The 10170-nt window shown below is 37.2% G+C and overlaps 1 protein-coding gene across 2 annotated transcripts in view; it reads left to right on the top strand.

Annotated features, from left to right (window-relative positions):
- The window catches only part of LOC100114419 (frizzled-2), a 92061-nt gene extending 86101 nt beyond the window's left edge, over window positions 1-5960 (top strand). For both annotated transcript variants that reach the window (XM_031933233.2, XM_032602199.1), the window contains one exon: window positions 2916-5960. In XM_031933233.2, coding sequence (XP_031789093.1) covers window positions 2995-5058 — 2064 coding nt within the window. In that variant the 5' untranslated portion in view covers window positions 2916-2994 and the 3' untranslated portion in view covers window positions 5059-5960. The remainder of the gene's footprint in view (window positions 1-2915) is intronic.
- Window positions 5961-10170: the final 4210 nt, after the last annotated feature.

The following is a 10170-nucleotide window of genomic DNA, read 5'->3' as shown; positions in this document are numbered from 1 at the left end:
GCAGCTATATACGTGTATTCCTGCTATCTTTGCACGGACAAATCCTTCCTCGCTTGTCAACATTTGTTCCTGGAATGCCACGTTCCCACATGCCCAGATCGCTGCTCGTCAGTGTCGTCTGTTTTCCACGATGTCTCGTTCAGAACCCTGTATGGTTCACATATAATGGCTACGTCGACCTTTGTCTAATAAACGTACTGGTTAAGTAAATCCTGTGCTGTCTTGCAGTGATTCAAGTTCAACTGCATCTTCATTATCTTCGTTTCTTCAGCTTCTCTACTGCCGCTCGGTATACTGGGCATGTGTAGCTACCAGCAGTCACTTTTCTTTGTTGCTCCTCTTTCTTGGCAGAGAACGCAGTTCGGTTTGTTTTTACAATCTCTTGCATTATGTCCTTCGACTCCACACTTGTAACAGTAGTTACTTCGATCCTATGTTACTGTGCAGTTTTTGCCGATATGTCAAAATCCTAGACATTTATAACAGCAAAGTGGACGTGCATTCCACTTTATCTCTCGTATTCTGCATACTACCCCGCCAATCCTGATTTTCTGCTTTGCGATCATCTGCTGAGCCATTTTTGCTGGCATTTGAATGACCGCCGTCTGCGTATCGCCATATGCCTTGCGCACAGTCTTTACTGTCGTTTCCTCCACTGCATTTGAGTCGCTATCTTGAAACTCCCTCCGTAGCGCTTCCACGATGTCCTTCTTAGTGGTTAGAACATCAAGATCTATTACTTCAAAGACCTCCACATCTTGTAGGGTTCTTACGGTGACACCTTCTTCTAGCACTTCTTGCACCGCTTGTCGAAGTTCCGTTGCCTTCCCTTCTGATGTGCGTTGGAGTTCCAAAAGTAGGTCACCAACCGCCTATCTCCTAGCATCTTCAGTTTTGAGTCTGCTTTCATCTTTCGCAAGATATCAGCGTAGGGCTTCCCGTCGGTAGCTTTTATGATTAGAGCCTCCGGTCGGGTTGGTCTTGCCCGTGGCGGCTTAGATTTTCTAGTGCCTTTCTGATCTACAACACCATTGTTAATCTTATCGTCTTCTTTTTCCTTTTTCTTTCTTGTTTCCACCCTCTTCCAGGGTGATATAGTCCCTGTTGTGGGCGGTGGGCACTGAGTAGTGCTGGAAGTCGTCGCTAGTGGCGCACTCTGGCCATGCTTTGGTGTCTTGTCCTTTTCTTTTCTTTTCTTATTGGTCTGGTCCTGTGTAGGAAACCGTTCCTTCCTCTTCCTTGGCATTTCTACCTCCCGTTTTTCTTCTGAGGTCAGCGAGGTCCGTGAACTATTTGACATCATCAGTCCAAAGCTAGATTTGGTCTTGCTCGACGCTTCTCTTACGCTAATGAGCCGTTTCCAGAAAGACATGACCTTCCTCATGTCATCCTTAACACTCTTGTGAATGTATTTGGTTGGACCTACTGCAACATCTATCTTGTCCAGATGGTGCATGTTATCCATCAACTCTTCTTCCGCACAATCTGTTGTCTGAATTTCAGACCATACCTCGTGAATTCCCCTGTTTATGACTCCATCACATCCTGATGCGTCACTTGAGGCTAATCTTCCTTTGAGGGCCTAGTGACCCACTTCTGTAACCTCCGGTCTTGTTTGAGTTAATTGGCTCCCCCAACATCCATGGAGCCTGCGTCGGACACCGGGGCTTTCACCTGATCGGAACCAACGTCGGGAGTGCGCTGTAAAGCTTGACCCGCTTGGGGCAGTGTTTTAATTAACTCACTGTCCATGATTGATTTATATTCGGGGTTTCTTCCCCTGTCCTGTATCCTAGAAAGGAGCCCTTTAACAAGGTGCTGTCATCCGGGCCAGATGAGCCTTGGTTATTTTAACGAGGTTGCTACTCCTCTCCCTCCTCCTTCCCCACCTCTTGTGTGGTGGGGCCCCTGGCTTAGGACCGGCGTAGCGGAGTTGTGTGTGTATTTATATATACATATATATATGTTCTACATGTCGTACCTTATTTCCAAATAAAATTTTAGCGCGATTCCTTCACTTGGCTTCGAGTTATCGTTGGTCAAAGTTGGGATTTTAAGCAATTTTTGCAATTTTTCCCTATTTTTAATAATTTGTAGCTCATAAAACATGCATTTTCAACCAAAACTACTTAGATACTTTTTTTGTTAAATTTTCTGAATTTTTCAATACAAATAATTTTAAAGCTCTATATATGCTAAGGCTACCTTATTTGCATTTAAAACCTTAAACTTTGAAAATCTGAATGTTTAATCTGGACTCCAAGAACCTTAATACAATAAAAAAGCACTTTTTTATAATAAAAAAGTAGCTGTATAGTTTTAGGATGGGTCTGACCTACTACTAAAAGTTATGTAGTAAACAAACATGATATAATTGCTGATAAGCGGTATTATACACAAATTCGACACATATAACTCAGTAAATTGTAAGTCTACCGATATAAACAAAGTTACGCGTCTAAGTTTAAGTAGTAAAAGAGCAGTAAGCAACAAGTAGTTCACATCTTCAAGAGCTGGGCTTAGCCCGTAGCAACATATCATGATATAAATCAGTATATAACATAATCAGTACAAACTTCAATATTTTTGTCTTCAATTGTTCTCTTAAGTATAAAATAATAATTTTTTGTGCTGCAAAGTTTGAATATCAATACTAGATTCTTGCGTATTTATAATTTACCAATTGATATTCTTATTTTCTGCAACAAACGTACGTCCCCTAGCATATTGAGAATTATGTAGATACTTTTCTAGTTCCAGCAGCCATCTTTATGACTATTTTTATAGTGATTAGATAAAATAATTTAATTTGATAGGCATAGGAATAACAGTTGAATGTGTGTGTGTATACTCATAAATTTACATGTAAGCGTTCATATTAAAATATTTATAATTTGTTTTTTATTTTGTTTCAGATTGGTGGGTTTCAAATAAGATCAAAAAATCCATAATTTCTGTATAACTCCAAAAAGCGGTAGAAAAAAATTTTGAATCATGACTTGTGAAAAAATTAGCATGTTTATCCTACTTCAACTTATTTTTATCAATCGTATTGTGAGTTCTGAGAATACAATGCATAAAGCCAATGATATTGATAGTCAGTTTGGCTCATCGTCAACCTCATCAATGACATTAACTTCTTCAGTTTCTGGCATTGTCATGAATGTAGGCTCTAATTCAGCCCCTATAAGTACAGATATTGATTATTCAATATCGCGATCAGATTTGTCTAGTCCAACAGGTAGCCGATGCGAAGAAATAACAATCCCTATGTGTAAAGGAATAGGATACAACTTGACAACAATGCCTAATGAATTAAATCATGATACTCAGGATGAGGCTGGATTAGAAGTGCATCAGTTTTGGCCACTTGTTGAAATAAAATGTTCTTTAGATTTAAAATTCTTTTTATGCTCGATGTATACACCGATTTGTTTACCTGAATATTCTAAGCCTCTCCCAGCTTGTAGAAGCGTTTGTGAACGTGCTCGAATGGGATGCGCCCCTTTGATGCATCAATATGGCTTCTCGTGGCCTGAACGTATGGCATGTGAAAGGTTACCGAATCAAGGAGATCCAGAAAATCTTTGTATGGAACAAGATAACAGAACGACATTAGTTTCAACTGAAATATTAACACCAATTGCATTGCCTAAGCCTACAAAAACGCCTAAAGGTTTTCAGGCAACAAAATGTAAGCCTGGAAAAAATCAAAAAAATTGTCATCATTCAATCGAAGAAAAAGATTGCACTTGTCGATGTAGACCACCTCTTATACCTTTAATATCGTCTTCATCTATTCAAGAAAAAGATGCAGCAGAGTCTCTTGGATCTTTAAGTATTTACAGTGGAACAGGATTTATAGTATTGCAGAAATTAGATATTATCGGAATTACAGATTGCGTATTGCCTTGTCAAGGAGCTTTTTTAACAAATGAACAAAAGAATTTTGCTACCATATGGTTAACTCTATGGAGTGGTTTATGTGCAGCAAGTACATTAGCTACTGTTACTACTTTTCTAATTGATACTCAACGATTTAAATATCCTGAAAGGCCTATTGTTTTTCTTTCTGCGTGTTATTTCCTTGTCTCTATTGGATATTTATCCAGAAGTATAATTGGACATGAACAAATTGCATGCGACGGTAATATGCTAAGATATGGAACGCAGGGTCCGGGGATATGTATAACAGTGTTTTTATTAATATATTTCTTCGGAATGGCATCGTCGGTTTGGTGGGTAATTTTGTCATTTACGTGGTTTCTGGCAGCTGGTTTAAAATGGGGAAATGAAGCAATATCTTCGTACTCTCAATATTTTCACTTAGCAGCGTGGTTAGCTCCTACTGCTCAAACATTATGGGCTCTGTTAGCTGGTGGCGTAGCAGGAGATCCTATAGCAGGTGTTTGCACAGTAGCTCCTGAAGGAATAAGAATTTTCATATTGGCACCACTATTAATGTATCTTTTATTGGGGACCACTTTTTTGTTTGCTGGATTTGTCAGTCTTTTTAGAATACGCTCTGTTATAAAACGCCAACCTGGGGCCAAAGCAGATAAATTAGAAAAACTAATGATTCGTATAGGAGTTTTTTCGGTGTTATATACGGTCCCTGCAAGCGCGGTTCTTGCATGCCACTTGTACGAAACAACTTTGAGAAGTGAATGGCTTAGTTCATTGGCCTGCCCATGTAAACCACGTATAAAACCATTATACTCTGTTTTAATGCTGAAATACTTCATGGCTTTAGCTGTAGGTATTACATCTGGTGTGTGGATATGGAGCGGAAAAACTATAGGGTCTTGGAAACGCCTGTGGAGACGTCTGTTTGGTAGAAACTTAAATGTATCTAGTAACGTTCAAGGCGCCACGGGTACTGGTATTCTTAGCAATGTTAGTGGAAGTAAAGGAATTGTTGCGCGATCAATAGCACCACAATATTCAACTGCTTCAGGACCAGGAAGTACGTTATTACATCAAAGTAGCATCACCAGTGCATCGCAGCATCACATTCATCACCATGTTCTTAAACAACCTCCGTTGTCACACGTATGACAGCACCAATTGGCGGAAGGCGACGTAAGTACTACAGGTTGTGAGCATCAAGAAAGACCTTCCGCCTTAAGTAATTATGGACCAATTTAACCACTTTTTTACTTATGAAAAACCATCATATAATTCGTGGATTTATATTTTTATCTGGAATTAAAATGAAAATAAATATTTTAAACATGTGAACAATCCTTAGATTATTCTAAGGAAAAGATAGACCAAAATTTAGATTACTTATTGTATTATTATTGTAAAAGTCATACCTTCTTACTCATTAAAATCTATGTAAAACTATGCCATTACATATCTCGAAGAATGTGTTTGTGTAAGTATGTGTGTGCGTATGTTTTATATATATATATATATATATATATATATATATATATATATATATATATTTATATATAACACTTGAAGACGCTGGTCATCTGAAAAACTGTGCGTTAAAAAAAAATAGAAGAAACAGTTGTATTTTCCTCTTACAATGAAATGTGTTTTTCTCATTCTCACTTACATGCTAGATTTTCTAAAGCTTCGTATCCTCGCCAATTTACTGTATGTCTACGTGTGTTATTTCTTTAGTCAAAAATATTACCAAAACCAGCGCATGATACGAATAGTTAAATAACAGCATACCATCATAAACCTTTTCAAAATAATGAAGAATGCTTCAAGTACTCCTGTGTCTTAAAAGACATTCCTGCTTTTGTTACAAACTGCATTTATCCAGCAAGCGGTTTATAGCCCTTTTTTGTGCATGTATGGTTAATTAGTATGCTTTCAAATTCAGGATTATAATGGTATGTTATTATAAAATATATTATCTTATTGTAACAATTTATACAAGTTTTTTATGGCCAATAATTTTTTAAATAAAGAAAACGTAATTATAACTATCTGCATAACATGGTTTTTAATTCTCTTAAACAGTTTCCAAATTAAATCAGCTAACAAAAATTGTAGTCCTAATATTACAAATTCAAAATAATGTATTTAAAATGACTATATAGGACATATGTAACAGCGTCAATCATAGATAGTAATAAAAAAATGTATGTGTCCCATGTGTAAGATGTAAGATAATTTCATGCTTTCTTTTATATTTAACTGTAAAAGCTCATTTGAGTTCTGAGATAAGATTCCAATCAAGATCTCATTTTTTGGAAATGATTTCGTTGGCTATGACTTTCGTTGTGAAGGGATGCACTTGCCCGCGGAGGTGAAGAAGATTTTGGTCTTTATGAGGGGAAGGCTTTGAATTCACAGTAAATAAAGAACTGCTAGCAACACAAGTAAGTTAAATTTGAAAATTTATTGTAACTGAAATGAAGGTACACGGTTTAGACCACATGCATATCCGTGCAACGCGTAGGCAAAGGGCTGTAGGGACCGCGGGAGAGTGCTGGTTTAAATAAAGAGAGAAAGAGAGAGAGAGAGAGAGAGAGAGAGAGAGAGAGAGAGAGAGAGAGAGAGAGAGAAACTTGTACTTATACAACGACTTTCGGTGCACGATCAGCGCACGAGCCTCAAATTTCATTCCCTCCTAATGCATTCTCAAATTTCATTTTTTTTTAGGTTTGGAATTCATAAATGTAAAGATCTTACGCGAAAAAGAACAGCTAACAGCTAATCGCAATACAGTATATACAGTTAAAATCTTACATTTTCAGGTTATGTTGAGTCTGGCTCAAAAGCACGGTCTGACTCAGGCACGTCGCGTATTCTCAAAATTGTCTCGCGATTTGATATTCTTTAAAATACAACTAATTACATTATTATTTAGAACTTCATAAAAGAGTTCTAGTTTTTACAGCTTGAGGCAAGCCTGTTATAACTTGAAAAAGGTCTGCAAATGAAAAATAATTCAATCTGAATGCATACCATCAATTGACGAGAAACATTTTACTGTTCAGGATCCTTTATGAAGTTTGTACTCGTTCTTCTCCAAGAAGGGAAAAAAGTTCTACTGTCAAATCCACAACCTCATTTCAGTTCCCTGCCCGTGGCTATAACGGGGGGAGGGGAAAGGGGGGATGAAAGAAGCACTTTTGCTTCCTTCCTAAGAAAGCCTCGTAATAGTAATTTTTGAAGTTTATATGAAAACATGTGAGTGAAGTGTTTTTTAATGTATTTTAATCGAAAATTAATGTTTTTGGAAAATGCCCGTACGGATTTATGTGTGAGTGTATGTTCGTTCGTATACCCCTGTATCTTAGCTTCTACTTAGCGGATTTTAATTAACTAAATTTCTTTGTTTCTACTAGTACGTAGTGGGAAAACAGTCCGTTTTTACATTTTGTAAACAAGTTTTTTTTATTGTGGTTTTTTACTTTTGAGATTTAGTTTTTTCTAATAAAGTTATTGCAAAAGTTGATGAAAGTAAATTGTTGAATATGTACCTGAAAGAGAATAAAATTACCTATTTTTATACCGCAGAAAATTTATTTATTCATATTATCGTTCGTCGTTCTTTTATTATACACCATAAAGCGCAATTTTTTGATGATTTGATATTAGCAAGTTATCTGTTGCTGCTCTCTTATCTACCAGGTGGGGCCGCCGTCTCAAACGAAAAAGGACAAAAACTTTATAGAATTATATATGAACTAAAAACAAATAAATTAAAAAAATAATCAATAAGTTCATTGCACAATTGTTAAAATATATCTGTTATAACAGCAGTTTTATTGCTACTCACTGCTATTATAAATAGGGTCAGAAGGGCCCTGTTTATTTCTGTTAATAACCCGTCGGACATGCAGAAGGCATGGCTCAGCCGACTCAGATATGCTCGTGTTTGCACACGAACCCGCGGAGATGAGCAAACTTTTTATTGATGGTTTGGCATTCACAACGCGCCTGACGGACGGATGCCAGCTACCAACACACGATTGAGCCGTCACGGGACGCCTGGCAGATGTGAAACATAGAACTCGAATGTTGTTTGAAAATAATTAATTGAGCGCAAAAAGTGAATGCACTTGCATGTTCGCTGTCGCGTGCGAAACATAAATGAATTTTAAACCTCAGATTCAGAATTAAACAAAATTTTTGACTTATGTTATCAAGTTAATACTATTTCGAAACGGTCCGGTTTATGTAAGCCGCGAACCGCGTGTAAGTTCGTTAGAGAAGATATAAGCACACCCGACGAATGTAGTGAATGACCAAGGATCATCCGACACTACGGGTGATGATCAATGGTCTGCGCAATTAAGAGATGCTTCGAGAGGAACCACTATCTCACGTCCACATCTATGTATTATCGGCTCAGTCAAGGCAGGGATCAGCAGTCCTGTCCATGAAAGAGTAAGTCAAAGGGGTGGGTGGTGGATGAAATCAGGTTGAAAAGACTTTAATTAGAAAAGAGAATCATTTATGTATTTGTGCATAATATACAGAAGATCGCAAACTGATATTCTATTTGAAAAGAGGGATAATCCCCCCGGATAACCTTTTGAGAGCGCTATGCTCGTTGCATACTAAATATCCGGACGATTGGTCGGTAGATGAGATCAGCAGTTTATTCTATCAGCCTGGTTGGTGCATCAGAGAGCGAATAACTCCGTCAGCGCAGCGGAGCTCCTTATATACCCAAGGCTATCCCTCTCTGCAATGCTTTATACTCGCACGTCATCTACCTGCGCTCAGGTGGATGCTAGCCGACGCTAGCGCCATATGGTCCGTAACTTGCCAATAGGCAAGTTATCCGTTGCTGCCCTCTTACCTGCCGTCTCGATTTACATAATAATATGCATGAAAACAACAATAATATAAATAAAGTATTTTTATTCAGTATCATTAGTTATTTCTCTAATATTAACACTCGATGATGTTTGGGATAGTATCAAAATTGCAATAGGCCCACGATGACTAAAATAGGTTATAAAATAGTCATATACATATTAATTGATTTAAAGGAAAATTAACAAGACTGGTACGATTAGTATTTGATTCGATGCACGTGGCTCGATTCTAGTTTCGATCCTAGTTTCAATAATAATATCCCCTATATTCTGTGATTCTTGAGCACGTGAAAATATATAAAATGTGCAAAATGTAAGTAAAATTAATAAAAAGTATGGCTATATTAATTGTAGCAAAAAATAGGGACAGAGAAGTAAAAAATTTTTATTGTAAACTTTAATTAGAAGAAAAAAATTAATATTAAATCTCATAATAACTTTATAAATTTCGAAATTTTACAAAAGGTTTTTGGCAACTTTGAAAATATTGCAATTTTATTAATTCTAACCGAAATAACTATTTGTTTATCTCCAAAACAATTGGATTTTTTTATGTGGGAAAGATCTGAAATGTACTAGTCTTCACGGCAAATCTGAACCGTACTAGTCTTCGTAGGGACCGACGCTATATACTAGCGAATTAAGCGAATAAACGACTTATTTATAAGTGTCAGGTGCAGACTATTCTTTTTGGTAGAAAAGTAAAATCTTCTTTTATTTAGAAAGAATTTTCTTTGAGGTAAGAAATTCATACGCAATTTTATAGGTTATGTCGTACACTGCATGAAGTCGTAAAATTTGAAATATCAGAAACTGTTTGAATATAAGTGTTGGGATAGGTTTATTAAAACAAAGCGATCGTGTAAAAAGACGTGTGCTCTCTAGGAGACTCGGCGAATGACTACCCGTGCGGGCGAGAGCGCATCGGCGCAGCAAGCCCGCGCATGCGCAGAACATTGATGGGTGGAGAGTCCCAAATGCCCGTATCATTTCCAATACTCCATCTCACTAGTTGACATCCGGACCATCCCAGGATTCCTCTATAATTGTAGCTAAGAGTTCAGGTACCTCCTTATCGGAATAATCTAAACAGACCCCAAATAAAATTAATTAAGCATTCATTATAAGTTTCAATAAATAGACATGCAATTGAACGGATAGCAGACATATTGTCACAATCGGGTGTAATGGGACGCAATGTTTATTTTAACATTATGGACACAGAGTTATGCAATGACTAGCCTCCTGGCAGGCCTCGCTTATGGCTACATATTCAGCTTGACACGTAGACAGTGCGACACTTTGTTGCTTTTGTGTTCCACAAGCTACAGTGTTACCAAGCAATTTAATCACATATCTACACGTGGTC

The sequence above is a fragment of the Nasonia vitripennis genome, unplaced genomic scaffold, assembly GCF_009193385.2.
Source record: "Nasonia vitripennis strain AsymCx unplaced genomic scaffold, Nvit_psr_1.1 unplaced0002, whole genome shotgun sequence".
In the NCBI taxonomy this organism is placed as follows: domain Eukaryota; kingdom Metazoa; phylum Arthropoda; class Insecta; order Hymenoptera; family Pteromalidae; genus Nasonia; species Nasonia vitripennis.
The sequence above is the reverse complement of the archived record's forward strand: the minus strand, read 5'-3'. Positions and strand labels throughout refer to the sequence as shown.